Source organism: Agelaius tricolor, unplaced genomic scaffold (assembly GCF_023055355.1).
Source record: "Agelaius tricolor isolate 1412-34295 unplaced genomic scaffold, bAgeTri1.0.p SCAF_8, whole genome shotgun sequence".
Classification (NCBI taxonomy): domain Eukaryota; kingdom Metazoa; phylum Chordata; class Aves; order Passeriformes; family Icteridae; genus Agelaius; species Agelaius tricolor.
The window spans coordinates 4,097,178-4,118,563 of record NW_027269268.1 but is presented as its reverse complement, the minus strand read 5'-3'; the positions used below and the strand labels follow the sequence as shown (position 1 = coordinate 4,118,563).

General features: G+C 46.6%; 2 protein-coding genes across 4 annotated transcripts; one reads left to right on the top strand and one right to left on the bottom strand.

Annotated features, from left to right (window-relative positions):
* Positions 1-1,372: 1,372 nt before the first annotated feature.
* NUDT9 (nudix hydrolase 9) lies at positions 1,373-9,745 on the bottom strand. Of its 3 annotated transcripts, none has more exons than XM_071431419.1 (8): positions 9,638-9,745; positions 8,057-8,293; positions 6,930-7,025; positions 6,350-6,436; positions 3,572-3,683; positions 3,252-3,398; positions 2,918-3,002; positions 1,373-1,969 (listed from the first exon to the last, which is right to left on the bottom strand). In XM_071431419.1, the coding sequence occupies exons 2-8, from the start codon at positions 8,248-8,250 to the stop codon at positions 1,794-1,796; spliced, it is 897 nt and encodes a 298-aa protein (XP_071287520.1). In that variant the 5' UTR covers positions 8,251-8,293; positions 9,638-9,745; the 3' UTR covers positions 1,373-1,793. The 3 variants fall into 3 exon arrangements, with proteins under 3 accessions (XP_071287520.1, XP_071287519.1, XP_071287518.1); XM_071431418.1 differs by lacking the exon at positions 9,638-9,745 and adding an exon at positions 9,399-9,538; XM_071431417.1 differs by lacking the exon at positions 9,638-9,745 and adding an exon at positions 8,930-9,313.
* Positions 9,746-9,762: 17 nt separating this feature from the next.
* LOC139592058 (estradiol 17-beta-dehydrogenase 11-like) lies at positions 9,763-20,867 on the top strand. Its single transcript, XM_071431421.1, has 7 exons — positions 9,763-10,120; positions 11,950-12,057; positions 13,510-13,641; positions 14,279-14,385; positions 18,676-18,813; positions 19,075-19,191; positions 20,137-20,867. The coding sequence occupies exons 1-7, from the start codon at positions 9,911-9,913 to the stop codon at positions 20,222-20,224; spliced, it is 900 nt and encodes a 299-aa protein (XP_071287522.1). The 5' UTR covers positions 9,763-9,910; the 3' UTR covers positions 20,225-20,867.
* The last annotated feature ends 519 nt before the right edge of the window (positions 20,868-21,386 follow it).

The window sequence follows — 21,386 nt, the reverse complement described above, 5'->3', positions numbered from 1 at the left end:
AATTTTGACAGCACTTTTCCAGCCTGGCTGCAGCCTATTGCTTATTTGCTCTGTCTTTTGTTTAACCCACACAGAGTTGGGTGGCAAAAGCACAGCTCTCAAACTGCAAGTACACTGCCAGTACACAGCTGGCCTCAAAAGGTAATGACTCTAACCCACAAATTCCCATTTCTTCAGGAAAAAGAATTTATGCTCTCTCTAGTTTGCAGCTTCAGTACTCTCCGTATTATCACCTGAGTACTCCTCCAGCATCGCTACAGTTGGAATATCTACAGTGATAAAAAAAACAACAAATACTCTTTTCATAACACATTTCCACTGCCAAACCTGTCAATCCTCTAAGGATTAGTAGTGGTTGTTACAAAAACAACCTGCAGTTTTTATCAGCTGAGAAGTAAACTAATAACACAAAACATCTGAAGAAGTGATGATTCATAATATTTTGTGGTTTTCTGATACAAGACAGAGCATTAAAAACTGTATATAGAGACTGCAGATCCACATCCCCTAACTCTCTAAGCAGGGTCTGCTCTTATGTATCATGCTTTCAAAACCCAACTACACTGCTGGGAGTCTACTCTGCATAACGCAGCACATCACAGAAGAAAACAGACTGGCAGGAAGAGGTGAGCAAGGATTGAAAGAAAAATTCATACCTTTTGACACTACCTTTTCCTTTGAAAAGAACACCAATTACTCCACAAGATTCCTGCATAAACACCCATAACTCCTCCAGGTTTCACTAGCTAATTGGGAGGCAGAGGTAGGGTTGAAAAGGAGAAAGTCCCAAACCCATTAATTAGTTAAGCAGGATGTGGATAGTGCATGAGTGTGTCACAGTACTGTTACACAAGAATCATCAACTTACTTCAACACATGGATCAAAATTCCTGAAGTCCTCAGGTCTCAGTATCAACTTTCAGCTGTCACTGTCACCAACTCCTGACAGCAGTACACAATTAACAGCAATTGATTAAAAACACAGAGAGAAATATCAGCAACTGTTGTGCAGCCCCTGTTAGCAGCACAAATGCCACAGAAAGCCCCCATCAGCCTCCTGACTGCAAGTTATTCACATCACCTGTAGGGTAAGAAACCAGCACAATTTACAAGATTATATTTCAAGGCTGCTCTTTCCAGTGGTTCTGTTTATGATGCAGTCTCCACAACAGCTGTACTGTACCCCGCAAGCCGTGGGAAGAGAAGGAACCACAAAATTCAGCTCCTCAAATCAGTCACAACTTCTTTTGACACAGAGGCACAGCCACACATTCAGATGTGAATCCCAGCCATACTGTAAACTAAAAAGTAATTGAATGTGAAAACTAATCACTCAAAGTAGAAAATCCCTGCAAAGATATGTTAAGTGAAATGACTCAGAAAAGAAATTTCACTTTATTATGCAGCACTTAAGTCATTATTCAGGTTATCCTACAAGTCTCTCATTCCTGAGGGATTCATATTCCTGGAAAGGAATCATTGCAAAAATAAAGAGCCTGTGAACTACCACCAGTCAGAATGCCAGTGCTGCCATGCAGATCTGCAGACATTATGAAACAGCCGCAAATAATGAAGCCAAGAAAGCAAAGCAAGAGCTCCACATTCTTCTCATTTCACACTAGCTAAGAAATCAAAAGAAGCAATCTGAAGTCTCTGAAAAAGCCTCTCTTTATCACTGTCCGGTGTTTCTCCCAGCTGAATTTCACAGAATTTTCACCGAGGATGACAAGGACATCTGTTTCAAGGCTGGAAAACATATTCTCCTCTCAGAGTCTGTCAGTTCCCAGTTTCCATCACTTGTGGCACTCAGAGCCAGGATCCTCACTCCAGTGGGCTCCCCGTTTCTCAGTCACCAGCTTGATGAAGTAGCTGTGACTCGCATACAGCTCAAGCTTCTCACTGATGTCAACCCACTTCACCACTCCAGCATCATCACCTGCTTCCAGAGGCAAGTTATCCATTGTCTCACCTGGTCACAAAACAAGAGTTAGAACACACTATTGCATCTTTTCTTTCTGCTTTTTCCCCTCTCACATCCTATTAGTTCTGCCTTTACACAATGCTCCTTCACAGGCAGCAACCTTCAAAGGCTTCTCAGAGAAAAAACAACTAAATCTCTCACTGAATCTCTGCCAGAAACCTTTTTCAGACTTGCACTATTTTAAGGCAAATCTGAATGCCATAAATGGTGTTAACACCCTGTCATCATTCCTAGGATATCACCAGCAGCATGAAAAGTTACTGGAAACCATCATGACAACATGTACTTATTAACCCAAGTTTAGCCAATACATCTGCCTGGATTTTTGCTTGTTTGCTTAATATTTGACTGCTCCTTTTCTCACATACTATTCTACAGGACAAACTGAATTCTGAAACCTATATACACTTATGAAAAAAAATTAAAATTTTACTGAAGACCACAAAATAAAAAATACTAGTTTTTAAAAGGGGATGCCTTTGCTTCTGAATTGCTTTTTTTCTCCAAGTTTTCACTCTGTTTTTAAAAAGGATCTCAGGACTTCATAAACAACAACCAAGGAAATGCTTTTCTCTTCTGTATTGGAAACAGAGGCCAAAGATACACTATCTTCACTACTTCAGGGGACAAATAAATCTAGGACCAGTGACATGTGAAACTTCACAACTGGCACCCACTATCCCAAATTCAGTGGAAATGTCATTGCATGAAGTCTCTGGCTTGAACACATCAGAAACATCTAGGTAGACTAATTTATCTTACAGGTGAAATATGGGAGTTCAAGGTAACAGATCAATTTAAGAATCTAGTCCCATATTTTACACCTGACTTTCATGCTCCCCTGATTTCACTGCCATTTTCAGCTCAACAACAGCCTCAATTTCAAACCAACATATGGAGTAAAAGGCAACAAAGAGCATGCCTGGAGATATCTACCTGTTTCATCATGATAGTTCACAGCCTCTGTCTCCATCCAGGCATTATCAGTGTTACGAGGGTCATCCACATATCCTCTGTACACCTATAAGGCCCCAAACAAACCAGAACAAGCTCAGTGTCAACACAAACAAGGTGGAATCAGTCATGCTTTTTTTCTTTCCTTCTGAGACATTTGCCCTTACAGAGTTTTCGACAGTCCCTTCAATTTCCTACACCCCAAGAAGATGAGCATCACAACATACTTTCATTTCACCTGCACTTCTTCAGGTTTTATACAGCTATGAGTTACATGCACAGCTCAAAAGGCTACCACAAGAGACATAGAGCTCACCACAAAGTGTTCCTGGCTGAACAGCTTCTGGAGCTGTTTCTCCAATTTTGCTTTCTCCTCAGGGGATTTCTGCAGAGAGTTCAAGGCCTCCTCCTCAAATTCTCTCTTCAAAGTAGCAGTGATCTTTTCCCCTGGGTCCACCATTCCCTTGGAGGGGGGGAAACAAACAAACAAACAAAAAAATGCCATCCCTCAGATTCTACACATTTTAACTCCTAGCTCTTAGTATATTACATGCACTTGCATCACACGTGTGCCATATCTGTCTCATGGCTTCATCAGCAGGGAAATGCCAGCTGCCTCTGAAGCTTTGCCCTTACCCCTGGAATGGCCCACTCCCCACAGTCTCTCCTCTTGATGGCTACAAACTGCAAGATGTTCTTGCCAGAAACTGGATGAGCAACTTTATTGCCACTTCCATCCCTTTTCCACCTGCAGAAAATGATAAACAAGAACATGTTTTGCTGCTTCTTGACACCTGGGCCTGAGAGAGGAAGAGCAAGGCACTGCAACCTGTGTGGGGACAAACAAAGCAGAGAATGAACAGCTGAGGCAACCAACAAATGCCATCACAGAATCACAGAATTTCTAGGTTGGAAGAGACCTTTAAGATCATCGAGTCCAACCCATGTTCTAACACCTCAACTAGATCATGGCACCAAATGCCACATCCAGTCTTTTTTTTAACACATCGAGGGATGGTGACTCCACCACCTTCCTGGGTAGATGATTCCAGTATTTGACCACTCCTTCTGTGAAAAACTTCCTCCTTAATTCTAGCCTGTATCTCCCTTGGCACAGCTTCAGACTGTGTCCTCTTGTTCTGTTGTTGTTGCCCAAAGAAAGTGACCGACCCCCAGCTCACCACAGCCACCCTTCAGGAGGTTGAAGAGAGTGATAAGGTCACCTCTGAGTCTCCTTTTCTCCAGGCTGAACAACCCCAGCTCCCTCAGTCGTTCTTCATACGGCTTGTGTTCCAAGCCCCTCACCAGCCTCGTTGCTCTCCTTTGGACACGCTCAAGCATCTCAACGTCCCTCCTAAACTGAGGGGGCCAGAACTGGACACAGCACTCAAGGCGTGGCCTCACCAGTGCCGAGTACAGGGGAAGAATGACCTCCCTGCTCCTGCTGGCCACACTATTTCTGATACAGGCCAGGATGCCTTTGGCCTTCTTGGCCACCTGGGCACACTGCTGGCTCATGTTCAGCCGACTGTCAACCAGCACGCCCAGGTCCCTTTCCTCCTGAGCACTGTCCAGCCACACCATCCCCAGCCAGTAATGTTGCAGGGGGTTATTGTGGCCAAAGTGCAGGACTCGGCACTTGGATTTATTGAACTTCATCCCATTAGATTCTGCCCATCCATCCAACCGTTCCAAGTCCCTCTGCAAAGCCCTCCATCCCTCTAACAGATCAACACACGCTCCCAGCTTAGTGTCATCTGCAAATTTGCTAATGAAAGACTCTAAACCCTCATCCATGTCATCAATAAAAATATTAAACAGAACTGGCCCCAGCACAGGCCCCTGAGGGACACCACTGGTGACTGGCCTCCAGCTGGATGCAGCACCATTCACCAGCACTCTCTGGGCCCGGCCATCCAGCCAGTTCCTAACCCAGCAAAGAGTGCTCCTGTCCAAGCCACGGGCTGCCAGCTTGTCTAGGAGTATGCTGTGGGAGACAGTGTCAAAGGCCTTGCTGAAATCCAAATAAACAACATCTACAGCCTTCCCTGCATCCGCTAGGCGGGTTACCTGGTCATAAAAGGTGACCAGGTTGGTCAAACATGACCTACCCCTCCTAAACCCATGCTGACTGGGTCTGATACCCTGGCCATCCTGTAAATTCTGTGTGATGGCACTTAATGTAAACTGTTCCATTATCTTGCCAGGTACTGAGGTCAGGCTGACTGGTCTATAATTACCAGGATCCTCCTTTGCACCCTTTTTGTGAATGGGTATCACATTGGCCAGCTTCCAGTCATCCGGAACCTCACCAGTGAGCCGGGACTGTTGGTAAATGATGGAGAGTGGCTTTGCAAGCTCATTTGCCAGCTCTCTCATTACCCTGGGATGGATCCCATCTGGTCCCACAGATTTATGAACATCCAAGCATTTCAGTAGTTCTTTGACTGCCTCCTCTTGGATAATGGGGGGACCATTCTGCTCCCTGACACCATCAACCATTCCAGGTGGGCAGGTGTCTTGAGGGCAAGTCATCTTCCCACTAAAAACTGAGGCAAAGTAGGCATTAAGCACTTCTGCCTTCTCCTCATCTGCAGATACTAAGTTCCCTCTCTTGTCCAATAAAGAACAAAGGCTGGTCTTACCCATCCAGCAGAATCGCAACCAAGGACGGAACAATGAGGGTTTTCCTCAGCCAAAAGGGCAGAAAATGCCCATGAGGCATGTTTCTGCAGCCAAGCTGGTAGCAGCAGCTCCTCTGAAAGCTGTCCAAGCTGCACTTGTGCTAATTCATACTAAGAGGATGAGAATGTTTCTGCTGGAACAGAATAGTCACACAAGCTGCAGCAGCACCAGGACAAAGCCACAAGCAGTCACCAGCGCCTTCAGTAAAGAACTAAGAACTACCAATAGGCAGAGCAAAAATCTGTCTAAAAAAAAATTAAAATAAATAAATAAATTTAAAAAAAAATCCAGCATACACTTTCAAGGAAGCTATTCAGTAGCATTGGCATCCTTCAAGAAAGGGGAAGAAGTGAAATGCATCAGGATGATTTTCCACAATGTTTCTGTCTTCAGCATGGCACTTTCTAACTCACACTTCTGTTAACCACACAATCTTTTCTGAATACTTTGTGTAAAATGGTTAGCATGTACCCACACATCCTTCTGGAAAAGCACATCAAAACAAAGCATACAGTGACAAAAAGAGCATCCTAATCCTACCTCCTCCTGTCATAGACTAAGTCAAGTTAGTGTTTCTTACATTAACAAAAGCAGAATGGGCTTACAAACAGAAAACAAACAGAGAAAAGGGCCATGAAAAGTAATATCCTGCCCAGAGAAGCAGAAAAGAAGCAAAATGCATGGATTTTTTCTCTACTGCAGGGTACCTTGTAGTTACCTGCCCCTTACCTGGTAACAATAGGATCAGCAGCGTGGTTTGGTCCCCAGCGCCCTAACAATCCTCGGCCAGTGAGGCCAGTCCTTCCCACTGGATTGCTGAAATAAATGCCACAGTACATGACTCATGTAGTCCTGAACTGGTTCCACTGGAAATTAAGCCCAGCCATACCCAGCTCCTCTGATCTCTGAGGACCAGCTGAAACAAAAGGGAATTTATTTTCTGCTAAATTTTCAAACCCTTAACACATTAAATGTACTTGTTTCCCCACATTCAAAACATTCTACAAAAAAAAAAGAAAAAACAAACAAAAAACCCCAACCAAAACAAACTCAAAAAAACACAGATCAAGATTAAATAACAAAAAAGGGAAGGACAGCAACACATATTTTGTGTTAAAGCACATGCATGCTTTAAAGGGCAAGAGACACAACATTTTTCTCATTCACCAACTTAGATTCTTCAAACTAGATTCCATTTTTCTCTCTTGGCTTTGTCCTAGTAGGTACCATGTATTGGAACTGATGGACCTGTAAGAGCACTGAAACTACACCACTGAAATGAATATACAAACAAAAACTCCACACTCACCGGGGTCTCCCATTTTCGACTACATACAAACCATTCAGACTCTTCCTCTCCACTTCTCCATCTCTCTCATTGAATTTGGGAGAAAAACCTTCATCACTGTGCGGCAAATAAGAATTTAACAGAGACAAATTACAAAACACAAAAGCTTGTATGCCAGCCATCAGACCAGCAGCGCCCTTTTGTGTGTTGATGAGCAGTTTTTACTAGAACTGGAGTTGCAGGCCCTCCCTTTTCTAAAGGAGGCTATGAAGTCCTAAGCTTTTCTGCTTACAGTCCCTCTGTATTTAGTTCTGCAGGGAAAAGTGCAGAACTAAAGTATTTAATATTGCATCTCCCTCAATCTTCACTTAGACAAAGTGTGTCAAAAGTATTTTTGTTAAGACCAGAGGTGTAGAATCACAGAATCATTTTGGTTGGAAAAGACACCTAAGATCACCAAGTTCAATGCAGCACTGCCAAGCCCACTACTAAATCATGCCCCAATGTGCCACATCCAAATATCTTTTAAATGCCTCCAGGGAAAGTGATTCCACTAGTTCCCTAGGCAACCTGTTCCAGTGCCTGATAAACTTTTTGGTGAAGAAATTTTTCATAATATCCAATCCAAACATCCCCTAGCACAACATGAGGCTATTTCCTCTTGTCTTATCCCTTGTTACTCAAGACAGAAGAACTGACACCCACATTGTTACACAGTCACAAAAAAAATCTGTGTATCACAACCTTTCACACTTCCTGAGTCAGAGCGCTCCCTTCAAAAACTACAATTACACTTTCTTTTTTCATGTTGCATCCCAACCATGAATAAATAAACAAGTGTATCACTAAAATGTTCTTCCAAATTCTTAAGGAGAATTAGATTTTTATTTAGCTCACAACACAGAGAAACATATGCACAGCATCAACAGCTGTCCATTATTCCAGTCTCAATCATCAGCTCAGTAAAATCATGTATCAAAGACCTTCACAACAATCCAAAGTACTGAGTTCTCTAACTACCACTTTCCTTAATCTTAATTTTCACACATCACTGTAGAATTACACATCATTTAAGATGATCTTGTTAACTCCATGATTATTTCCTGCTTTCATGTTCTCAGGGGAAAAGAGCCACCATTTCTACTCACTTGATTTGGGGATCTGCCCAATTGGGTCTGGCCAAAACAGACTTTGCAGTGTACTCCACAGGATTATAATCTTCCCATTCAGTCAGCCAGCCCACTTTATCTTCAGGAACTTGGCTACGCTCAATGTGTGATCCTGGATATGGGGAGGTGAGAGCTTTTCTGTGGTGGAACTTCACATTATAACTGTTGAACATGTTTACAGGATGAAGACGGGACCAACAGCTTGCAGATAAATTACTAAAAGGAAAAAAAACAAACATCTCATTCATGCTCTTTAATATAACATGCTCTTTAATCCCCAGTCATTAAAGTACAATACAGCAAATGGAATAGACTCAGCTCTTTCACAGAACCAATTAGGTTGGAAAAGACCTTTGAGATCATTACGGCCAAACTGTGAACAAATACCGTCGTGTCACCTCGACCATGGTAGTGGTGACACGCGCCACGTCCAGTCTTTCCTTGAACACCTCTGGGGATGGTGATTCCACCACCTCCCTGGGCAGCCCATTCCAACGTCTAAAGAAATTAGAAGAAATTCCTCCTAATATTCAACTCACGAAATGCCTGAAGTTCACAACAAAAACCTTTAAAAGAGACGTGGGAAAGGGCAAACCCGCCCTTGTACTTTCCAATAATGCCATCACTTTGAGGGACAGCTCCGCTTGCCTTTCCCCCGAAGGGACACCCTGAGGGACACCGCACCCTCCGGCCCAGCTCCCCCTCGGCGGGCAGGGGGGTGTGCGGCAGCCCCGGGATCTCGGCCGAGCCATGAGCGGCTGCTCCCGGCGGAACAGGCCGCCGACCCTTGGCAGCGACACCGGGACGCGATCCGGGCTCCCACGGCTCCGCCACCGCCACAGCCCGCCGTACCTGTGGGCGGGGCGGCGCTGGGCAGCGCCCCGGGCCCTCAGCAGGACGGAGAACGAGAGCACTACCACCACCCGAGGCAGAGCTCCGGCCGGCAGCGGCATCGGCGCCGCCGCGCCCGCACCGCGAGCGATCCCGCCTCCGCCTCAGCCCCGGGGCCCGGGCCGGGCCGGGGCTTTGCCCTGCGATGCGAGGCAGCCCGCTGCAGGATGCCGCTTCTTGATCCCGCCCCTTGATCCCGCTTCTTGCCGCCCCGCGCTGCTACAAGCTAGCCCCGCATTGGCGGGAGCGGCATCAAGGGCAGCGCCCGCTGCCGGCTCTGGCCGGGGCGGAGCTCCGTCCCCAGGGCAGCCCCGCAGTGCCAGGACGTGCACTGGCACTCAGGAAAGGGTTGGTGACACACCCGTGTTTGGCTGCCGCTGGGCAGCGCTCCCACAGCATCACTGCTGTGTCCCAGCATTCCCAGCCATACCAGTGAGCAAGATCCTGGACGGGAACACAACCAGGCCAGCTGACCCAAACCGACCAAAGGGTTATTCTATGCCACATGACGTCAGCTCAGACATAAAACATAAGGAAGGGAATGGAGGGCATTCGTTATTTACAGTGTTTGCCTTCCGGAGCGACCGATGTGCGTGCGGAAGCCCTGCTTCCCGCGGGGAAGTAGAAAATAACCTTTCCTCTTTTATATCTTTTACTTTAATCAACTACCTTATCCCAAGCTAGGAGTATCCATTTCCATGTTACTGTCCCTCCCCTGTGGAACCCGGAAGAGGAACCGACAGCGCAGTTCGGGGCGCACCCAGCCCCGCGCGGCCGGGCCCCCACACGCCCACGGCCTTGCACCGCCCACAGACACGCCCCCGCGCTCAGCCACGCTCTGATTGGGCGCCGAAGGCCGGGGCGTGGCCTCGGCAGGCTGTGGGGCGGACGGCGCTGACGGCTCCAGCGCAGTTCGGTCCTCAAAAGAGCTCCAGGAAAACAATGAATCTGTTTCTGGAGCTTCTCCTGTTCCTGGCCACGCTTCTCTATTCCTACCTGGAGGCTTTTGTGAAGCTGTTCGTGCCTGTGAGGAGAAAGTCTCTCGCCGGGGAGCTGGTGCTCATCACGGGCGCTGGCCATGGCGTCGGGCGAGCGACCGCCTTGGAGTTCGCCAAGCGCCACAGCAGGCTGGTCCTGTGGGACATCAATAAGGTAATGGACACACTCATGTGCTCACTCCGTGTGACCTCCGAGTCCACGGGGCATTTAGGGGCGTAAGAAGGGCAGCACCACTTTGCACCCTCATCGCCCAGCCCCTTCCAGCCCGCTCCCATCGGCTCCCGCTTGGCTCCTGCGGCTGGGATGCTGAGCGCCAGGAGAGGATTTGGCCCCACTTGCAGCAGAGGATGTGGGGCTCTGGTCCCACAGTCACTCGGTGCTACTCGGCAGGGAGCAGGCAACACCCGGCAGAGCACCTGCGACAGGGAAAGAAGTGCTCGGGAAGCTGCTGGTGGAGCCGCTGCCTGGGCTGGCAGAGAAAGCCCGCTGATACCAGAAGGCTGTTTGCAAAGAGCAGCAGGTCTGCCTTCATTGTTCTCTCCGTAGCCTCGGGTGTTTTCTGTGCGATGCTGGGAGGTGTGTTTTCTCTGCACTCTCACCAGCAGCATCCCTGTGCCGGGCTGTACGTGAGCCCGGCTGCCCTCTGGGCAGCTGCACGCGTAGATGGCATCTTTCTAAATGTTTACACCGGCCCAAGCTCTTTATTTCAGATTATTTAAATGGACTGGAAAAACGCCGTGGCAAGTGGAAGATGGGCAGATACAAACATGGAGCATAGTATTCTGAAGGAATCCAGGCCAAGTGCTGGTGTGGGTGCAGCAGGGTGGGTGAGAGGCTGTGTTTTCTGTTTCTGACACGCTGGGTTAGCAAAGGAGTTCATCATGAAGCTTCAAAACAGAATTCAGCCCTCCACAAACAAAAATACATCAAACCTGAGGCAAGCTGAGTGAGAGGATGGATAAACAGGGAAGATAGTGTTGAACATTTTCAGTGTCTATTAATGGTACCCATTATGCCTAAGACCAGACTTTGAAGGGGTGGGAAGAGGGATGGCACGGCTGCAGTGCATGCAGGGCTGCAATGAAACAGAAAATTGTTCATGTTCACTGGATGGAATGGGGAGATTTAGGTATAAACGTAGTAGCGAGCGACACCTGGCTTTAGAGCTGGGAAGTAGATTGTAAGCGTGGGTGTCAGCACGAACTGAAATACAGTATCAAGGTAGGCTGTGGATTCCAGAGGATTTAGGAGTATGCTCCTCCAACCCAAGTGCCTTGACAAGGGCTCCTTCTTGGGGGCTCTCAGCATTAAACAGCAGCTGGTGTTGAGGACAGCTGCCCAGTCACCCAACAGAGGGACTGCTGACCCAGGCTATTTATGACCTAGAGCTTTTCACTGCACAGGTTCCACTGGCATGGCCTTCTGGCACCTGGGAACAGGGATGCAACAAAGTCACTTCTGCTCTGGCTTAACGAGTTGAAGTAATGACTTCAGGGAGCTTCTGACCTGTGGGTATCAAAGGTCATTCTGAAATTAAAATCTTTGTACATTGTGAACTGTGGAGGGCACCTCTCTTCTCACACCCAGCATGTAAATATAGAAACACATAGAGCCAGTTTCTGTATCTCAGGGTGTCAGCCAGGCCTGTATTTTACGAGCTGTTTACATTCACAGTGCTGTCTGCTGGGCTGTGATAGGCAGCGTGTGCCCCCTTTCTGCAGCCTTGCTCTGTCTGCCTTACCAAGCCAAACTCACTCTTGTTGCCACCCTATCTTTCTGCCTGTCACTACATGCAGATCCTAAATTTAAGGCTGAAATGCCTGTCCTCTCAGCAAAACCATCTACAGCTCTTTCCCTGGGTAGCTATGAACTGTTCAGGGGCTGGGCAGTGGTTGCTCAATCCAGGAACATCTTCAGCCTCTGCTGCTCAGCTGTGGTGAGGGGACAGCTGGGCACGGTGTCTTTCTCTTTGCCTCTTCCAGCACGGCATTGAGGAGACGGCAGCAGAATGCCAGAAGCTGGGAGCCACTGTTCAAACCTCCGTGGTGGACTGCAGCAAACGGGAGGAGATCTACAGCGCTGCAGACAAGGTGGGGCAGTCTCGTTGCAACAGGCCCCCAGCCGGGTAATAATTAGCATTGACTCCATGATTCACAGAAGGCAAATCAATCTCTTTATTATATTATTATAATTATTAAGAAACCCATTGCTTTTATAGACAGTTATGATACAGTTAGACCTATCTGGTCCTCCAATCCAAACACCATTGCTATTGGCTAATTAAGAAACTACCCTTTGGTAAACAAATCTCAGTAACACATTCCACATGTTCACAACAGCAGGTCCAGCAAGTGAAGATAAGAATTGTTTCTCATTCTTTTCTCTCATCTTTTCACAGTCCTCTCCAGAAAGGCCTGGGAAAGTTATTTGTTGCTCTCTGTGGCCAGAGAGCTGCTGCCACAGGGCGGCAGGGGGAGGGCCAAAGGCTTTCCCAACCATGCTTGATTTCCAGAGAAGGCAGGAAAACTAGAGAAGACGTGTTGCACACAAATCATGCAAGCCCCTGGAAGCTCTCCATTCCTCACTGCTCTCTGGACACAGAGTGCTGTAGCATTTCCAAGATCACAGCCAGTCTCATCCTATTTGGGAGGCTCCAGCATATCACATCCTCTTGCCAAGTTTGCTCTCTAGGGTTGCAGCCTCTGAAGGAACATAGCACTGAAAACACATGAAACATTTTGTTGTAATGGCTGTGGCCCAGCTGCCTCAAAACAGTCTGTACCTCTGTGGTCCCAAGTGTTGTTGGACAATACCCTTTTCCTGACCCAGAGATGGGGCAACTGAGAGGCGTTTTAAAAACTTTTTTTCCATTTTCAGACTTATGAGAAGGGTGAGACAATACAGATGTTACAATTCACACCATCACAATCAGAAGCCAACTATTTCCTAATTACAATACACTAGAAGCGTTTCTTGACCTATCAGCTTTTTGCCACACCATGCTGTAGATGCCTTAAAGTCCATCATCTAAAACTACCCCTTGTGGGTCCCAATACAATGCATGATTCATAGTTCTATTTCTCCAAAGTATCTAGTCTTATTTGCAAGGCCATCTTTTGAAACTTTTCTCTAGCTCCATTTCTCTCTCAACAATATCTATCCTATTCCATGGCATTTCTAAGTCAGCATTTCTTGTCTCGGTTTGCATATGGATGCATACTGTGAGGACCTTCTGTCAGGCCCTGAGAACTCTCTACAAATCCATTTCCCACACCAATTGTGACTACACGGTCCAAACTGTGCACAGTTTGTGGAACACAATAAATACTGACATTAATGAATGGGGAAGAATCAGATCTAAAGCAGATTCCATGGCTCTACTGCAAAGTTCCTGCCACATCTGGAAATGTGGCATGATCTCCTTCTCCCTTGAAGATGCAATCTTAAGAATTTAATTATGGTTCATCTTCCCCACCCTTACTTTTTTTTTCCTCCTCCTGAGTAACAGACACAATTTTGGGCTTTTGTTGTCTCTGTAAAAGGTGAAGAAGGATATTGGGGATGTGACTGTCCTGGTGAACAATGTTGGTGTGATTACAGCTGCCGACTTTCTCTCGACTCAGGACCACCAGATAGAAAGGATGTTTGAAGTCAACATTCTGGGTCACATGTGGGTAAGGGCCACCACCATCTATAGATGCAGTTGTTTGGGAGTGTCAGTGAGGATGCATATTTAGACCAGCCATGATTAGCAGTGAAATTACCAAATGAACTGTTACAGCACAGGAGCACCCAAGCAGACTGTGTGCTGGGAAACTGGAATAGCTCCTTGCTCCTGTGAGCTGGCTGGTGGCAGCCTCATCTGCAGCACGCACAGAAGCCTCTGTCAGAGGTGCTGTGCGGCTGACAGGGTGGGAGGGCTTCAGCAGTACTTGTTTGTGGCAGAAGAAAAGAGAAGCCATAGATTGACAAGTGGTTTATTGTGTGTGCTGGGGCTGAGACCCTGCCAGCATTTCTGCTGACACCTGAAACCTTAAAAGCAGCAAAAGAAAGATGTGAAAACCATTTCCTGTTTATGGCCAACTGCTGCAGCCTTTGGAGAGCAGGTTGCCAGCTGCACCACTGGTCAGAGAGCAGGTATCCCTGTGGCTCTGGGAATCTGAGGTGCTGTGCAGCTCATAGCTTTAGGGATAGCTTTGGCCACCTGGTGAATAACACTGAGAGTCAGCGCTGAGTATGCCTAAGAAAACCATGTTCTTTTCCTCCTTCCTGTCCCCTGCATTTTGCCTCTTGGTTTAAATGACTTCCAAGACCACGAGAGCTTTCCTGCCAGTCATGATGAACAACAACTATGGGCACATTGTCACGGTGGCTTCAGCAGCAGGTCATTTTGTGACTCCTTTCATGGTGGCATATTGGTAAGTCATTTTGAAATCAGCTTGCTTAATTTTTAAAAATTTTAATTGCATCTTTTCCATCAGCAAGTACCAAGTAATTAGCTCTGACTGAATCATGAGCAATGTTTGTATGAAGGAATAGTCACCTAACACATCTACTAATGAAAGACTCTCCTGTTTTCTCTCCCCACCAATGCAGACTTTTGCTTAGTGAAAAAGGTATCCTCTTCCCTTCTCCTTCTTAGAATTTATTTATTCTGTGATTTCTTGTAGTGTTGTCAAGTAAACCTGTACTGAGGAGCTTTTGATCTTTTTACCATTGTGGCATTGACCGTAGAGTGTAAAAATAGAATCATAGAATCATCAGGGTTGGAAGAGACCTTTAAGATCATCCAGTCCAACCATCCAGCCAGTACTGCCACTGTAACCCCTAAACCACATCATCCAGTAAAAATGCAGGTGTTGAATGGTGGGTGCTGCTGCCTATTATCTGTCCCCAACAAACCTCTCCTGTAGAAAAGCAGGTTGGGTTAACATTCGGGCAATGCAGTCAGATCCCTACACAACACTCACCACAGCTGGCTCAGTGAGAGAGGCAAGAAAGGCTCTTTTCTGCAAGGTTGTATTCCAGTGGAGTATGGCCAAAGGGGACCCAGTAAGAAAGAGCACAACCATGCGCCCTTTCTCCACCTGGTGCAGGCAGCTTAAGAAGGGAAGGGGGTGGGGGGCATAGCTAAAGGCAGGGCAAAGGGCATTGGTCTCTAGAGGAGGGGGGGGCAGCCAGCCATGGTAGCAAGCTAGTGAGGGGACAGGGAAAGGAGAAACCAGGGGAAGTCCATGTGGGAGTCTGTCTTTTCCCAGCAGGAGGACGACTCTATGGTTGTTAGTCACCACCGTTGCCAGGGCAGACAACTTGGGAATTGACTGAGGGGAGAGAGTTCATGGGATGCTACAACCCAGTGCTAGATCCAAATGCCTCTTAAACACCTGCAGGATGGTGACTGCCCCACCTGCCTGAGGAACCTATTCCAGTGCCTCATCACCCTAATAGTGAGAAGATTTTTTTCTAACATCTCATCTGAATTTCTCCTGTCTCAGCCTGAGGCCATTTCCTGTATTCTTCTTACTGGGGGCATGGCAGAAGAGACTGACCCCACCTCCATCCAACCTTCTTTCAGGGAGTTGCAGACAGCCATGAGGCCTGAGCCTGCTCTTCTCCTGACTAAACAAACCCAGCTCCCTCAGCCATTCCCCATAAGACATGTTTTACAGACCCTTCATGAGCCTTGTTTCTCTTCTCTGGACACACTGCAGCTCCTCAATGTCCTTTTTAAAGTGAGAGGCCCAGAACTGGACACAGCACTCGAGGTGTGGCCTCACCACTGCCCAGTACAGGGGAACAACCACTTCTCTGTCCTGCTGGCTGATCCAGGCCAGGGTGCCATCAGCCCTCTTGGCCACACGGGCACACTGGCTCAGGTTCAGCTGCTGTCAACCAGCACCCCAGGTGTCCCTTTCTGTCCCAAGCCATTCCTCACCCAGCCTGTATCATTGCATGGCTCAGGTGCAGAACCTGACACTTCACCTTCTTGAGCTTCCTGCAGCTGTGTCCTCAGCCCACTGATGGAGTCTGTCCAGGTCTCCAGCAGAGCCTTCCATCCCCTGAGCACAATTACTGAGGGTGCACTTGATCCCCATGTCCAGATCATCCACAAGGATGTTAAACAGGACCAGCCCTGGGTGGAGCCCTGGGGAACACCTCTAGTGACCAACTGCCAAATGGATTTATCTCCATCCACCACAGCACTCTGGGCCCAGCCATCCAGCCAGATTTTTACCCATTGAAGAGTCCACCCACCCAAGTTGCAAGCACTCAGTTTTTCTAGGAGGATGCTGTGGCAGATGGTGTCAAACATTTTACTGAAGTCTAGATAGACCCTGGACAGACACATCCACAGCCTTCCCCTCATCTACTAGGTGGGCCACTTTGTCATACAAGGTGATCAGGCTGGTCAAGCAGGGCCTTCCTTTCAAAAATCCATGTTGGCTGGGCTTGATCCCCTGGTTGTCCTGTATGTGCCTTGTAATGGTACTCAGGATGATCTCTTCCACAACCAAGGTTAAGCTTACAGGCCTGCAATTTTCTGGACAATCCTTCCAAACTTTTTTGTAGATGGGTGTTACATTTGCTAATTGCTAGACAGATGAAACTTGTCCAGTTAACTAGGACTGCTGGTAGGTGATTGAAAGTGGTTTGGCAAGTTCTTTCAACAGTTCCCTCATTACTCTGACATGGATCCCATCAAAGGTCATAGATTTTTGAGTGTCGAATTGGCACAGCAGATCACTAACCATCTCCTCCTGGGTTACGGGCCCTTCCCTCAGCTCTCTGTCACTAACTTCCATCTCTGGGAGCTGAGAATCCTGAGGGACAACTGGACAATATTAAAGACTGAGACAAAGAACCTATTAAGTTCCTCTGCCTTTTCCTCATCTGCTGTCATTACACTACCTTCTGCATTCAACAAATGATGGAGACGTTCCTTGACCCTCCTTTTGCTGTATTTGTAGAAAACTTTTTTGTTGTCTCTAAGGCCAAGTTCTAGTTGGGCTTTGGTCCTTCTGATCTTCTCCCTGCATGACCTCGCAACATCTTTATAGTCCTCCCAAGTTATCTGACCCTCCATCTGGAAAGAATACATTGGTTTTTTTCCGCAGAGTTCCAGCCTAAGTTCTCTGTTTAACCAGGCTGGTCTTTTTCCCTGACCACTTGTCTTTCAAATATATGGGGATGGGCTGCTCTTGAATATTTCACAATTCCTTTTTAAAGTGTATCCAGTCTTCCTGGACCCCTTTACCCTTCAGGACTGACTCTCAATCAGTGTCCTAACCAAGGCCAAGATCTGCCCACCAGAATCCAAGGTGGAAGTTCTGGTGCCCCTCTTTACTTCACCCCACTATTGAAAACTCTGACATTTCGTGGTCCCTTTGCCCAAGACTGCCACCAACCACCACATCACCCACCAGTCCTTTGTTCACAAACAACAGGTCTAGCAGGGCACCTCTTCCAGTAGGTTCTCTTACCAGCTATGTTAGGAGGCTGTCTTCCAAACACTCCAGGAACCTCCTAGGCTGCTTCCTCTCTGCTGTGTTGTATTTCCAGTAGACATTTGGCAAGTTGAAGGGCTGGAAACCATGAGGCTTCTACTGGCTGCTTGGAGAGCACCTCATCTGCCTGTTTGTCCTGGCTGGGTGTCCTACAACAGCCTCCCACCATGAGGTCCTCCCTGCTGACCTTCCCCTGGACCTTCTGCCATCATGACATCAAATTACTTTTCTACTTGAAGGGTGCCAGGAAAATCACGGTGCAGGCACCAAAAACATGTTAGACTCTGTGTTGCCATCATGCAGCCTTCTATAATGGCAGCTCCAGCTGCAGCAGTCTTCTCCAGGAACACTCCTTCTTAGAACAATCTTCTCCCAGGAATACTCCTTCTTAGAGAGTCACTCACTGTCAGCAATGTGAGAACTCTTCAGCCAGGGATATTACTGGGATTATGCTGCCAAATCCATAGCAATCAATAAACTGATTCTGTGGTTTTCCTTTTTTGAAGTTGATTTAAACCTCAGGTCCATACCTATTTCCATGGCAAGTAGTTCCTCAGTTCTGCTTGCATAATGCTTCTCTATTTCAAAACTCACACAAAACTGTTACAAGATGCTCCTGTGTGGTACAATAAACAGTAGCAGGTTAATCTCCATTTCTACCCTGCTCATCCTTCCTAATTTTAGAGATTCAGGCTGCATTCCTTTTAGGAATCTTCTCTCATGCGAAAGAACAAGATGTCCATGGATTGATGCGCTTCAGTTGCAGTTTTCTAAGAATTCCTAATATTTGTCTGTCTGTTTGCAACTAAAGTGCCCTTTTTTGAGATACCTGCTATACATTGCACAATTAATCCACAAGTTTCAATACCTAATCCACCACTACACTCTGGCACAGGCAAAGATAGAATAGTCCCTGCCCTGTCTCTCAGATGGATTATATTATTTGGAGGGTTTTGTCTCCACATAGCAAGGAGCAGAAAGAGGGGTAAAGGGATAGAGGGATAGAGAGCACATAGTGAAAATAAGGGGTATGGGTTAGGATACAAGGTAGAGCAGAGGTGCAGCCCTCACCCATCCCCTAGCCATTACCTTAAACAGCACCCAAGCAACTAAGAGGCAGATGATGGTTTAGGCCATTTGCATTGGTAGAAAGGTGGAAATAGGATTTCTGCCTTCTCATTTGTACTTTCTCCCTTCCTGCAGCTCAAGCAAGTTTGCTGCAGTTGGATTTCATAAAGCTCTGACAGAGGAGCTGTCTGTCCTTGGAAAGGATGGAATAAAAACAACGTGCCTTTGTCCGGTTTTTATAAACACTGGATTTGTCAAAAACCCCACTACAAGGTAACTCTCAATACTCTGCATTCCTGTGTTTCCTTCTTTGCAGTAAGGCACTGCATATTATCCCCAGCTTTAGGCCTCTGTTCCAGCTGGCTGTATAACAACAGTTTGTATCATTAACTAAAGAAAATCTGCAATGTCCTTTAACCCATGTAATTGTTGCATTTGAATTACCTGAGTTTGTACATTTGTGAAGCCTCCTAGATCACCTGGTACCACTCCTTTTTATCACTGCAGCTCTTATGTGTTTGCTTTCCTATGTAGGCTTGGAAAGATTTTGGAGATTGAAGAAGTCGTACAGGCTTTGATGGAAGGAATAGTGACCAACCAGAAAATGGTTTTTGTTCCACCACAGCTAAACATTGCTTTGCTTTCTGAAATGTAAGTACAAAGCAATGGATGTGGAAACAAAAATACTACCTGAGTATACAAGGTTCAAACTTGTAACCTCTGAGTCAGCAGAAGTTCCAGAAAGAGCTGAGGACCTGCTGCTTATTAGTGTTTGTTTCTTTATGTCAGCACTGAGGACACAGAGGCTGAGAACATTGCTTCAAAAGGACTGTACTGCTCTCTGTATGTAGCGCAAGATTTATCCTCCCACACAACTTAATTATCCAGTGCAGCTGCTCTGTTGAGGAGGTGTTTTTACCAGAGCTCCAGTTCCAAATCTGGAATTTACATCCTAACAACTAAGTTAGATTCTCAGTTAAATCCTATAATATCTCATGAAACACTTGGTAGTTTGTTGTTTGCTAAACCAAGCACCAGACAGCGGTAAAAATATTTTAAATCCTTTTGCAACTCCAAGAACTGCTTGTTGAGAGTGCAAGTCTGCAGAGGCATAGGCAAGGCAAAACTGATGCTGTCAAAGCACTTAGAATAACTTTGCTTTTTTGGTCATAATTTAGGACAGGGGGATAAAGAGACAAAGCTCTTTAAAAGGAGGAATCTTAGGAGTGAAAACTGCACTTCAGTTTTAAAATCTCATCCTTCCACATGCCTACTGCTTTTCAGAGCATGACATGTAATACTCACCTACATCTGTACAATATTAAAACTTCCTGGATCCTGCAGCAATACTGAAGTTCACATACTGCCCACAGATACCTGGCATTGGAACTGTCCTAAAAGGCTGAGAATTGACTTTAATTAGTCAGAGATTGGTGAGAGCTATGGAAATAATGCCCAGTTTAGTACATAGTCTCAGTTCATATGTGTGCATGCATTCTGCTGCCAGACCAGCTCTTCTCTCACCTGCAGTGACACTTTTTCCCCATAATTTAAGTTTCTATCTCACTTTTAATTTCATGTTACTGTCTCTTCCAGGGTGTTCCCAGAACGTGCCCTGAACCTTCTGAAGAAGATGACCACTCCAAAGTTTGATGCAGTCATTGGGCAGAGAAGTACACAGTGAAAAGCAAGAATTGATTCTCATTTCCCAGAGGCACCAGTGAAAAGAGAACATGTGCTGAGCGTAGTTCAGCTGCCTTGATTCAAAACAGAGCTCAGGCAGGTGCTTCCAGGCCACCATTCCCAGGCACACCTAAGGGCTTATCCCACACCTGCAGCTGGAACACAGCTGAATAACAGGGTGTAATAATAGCAGGCTGCATAAGAGCAAAGAAATGATGCAGCTCCAGAAGGGCTGCTTTGAATGTATATCCCATCACCTTTGTCTCATTGTGCTGGGGCAGGCAGGATGCCCACAAAGCCTGTGTTTGGGACAACACAGCTCCTTAGTTGAGTGCAAAGGGATTGCCTGAGAACATGTTAATCTGGACTCATCCCTGAGCAAAAGCATCTTGCAAGAAGCAATTTATAGAGGAGGTGGGTGGCCTGTTTCATTTCACTTAATAATTTTAAGTTTAAAAAATGTGCTCTAATGAACACTTAGAGTTTTGTGTGCATTTATAATGAGCATTGTTTAATTAATTATTTGTATTACTGAAATAATACAGCCTTATTTGTAATGTAATGCCTAATTACAACATTTATCAATTATGCATTAGCACCACCAAAACTCCATATTACAAATAAAAACGTTTTTCTAACCCAAAGGTGTCTCTCAGCAATGAGAGTGGTATCCAGGTCCAGTACCAGTGGAGCACGTGCTGCAATGCTGAAAGGATCAGCCAGAGTCTGCCAAACACCAGCCCAGACTGCAGGGATGAGGCAGTCCCCAGCCACATGGGGAAGCCACATCAGGATCAGTGAGGTACAGGGCCAGGCAGTGAAACCCATGCAGGGGCCAGGGCTTAAAGGTGGTGCCAGGGCAGGGGGTGCAGGGGAAAGCTCCAGACAAGCCTTCACACAGCTCCTCATCACAAGCCAGGGGCCTGCTCTGATGGCACAGGAGGTGAAATACCTGAAGGTCTTTGGCCTGGGGTCCAAGAGAGCAGCAGCTGCTGACACACAGGTCAAAGACCCCTCCAGAGAACAGAGGATCCGTGCACCACTTGTGCAATTCCTGCTGCAGGCACTGCTGGCCCATCCCAGGCAGGCCTGGACACACTGCCACCTTTGGCACAGTTGGAATCTGTCCTGTTCACCTGAGCCTTTCAAGTTGTTCTGTAAAC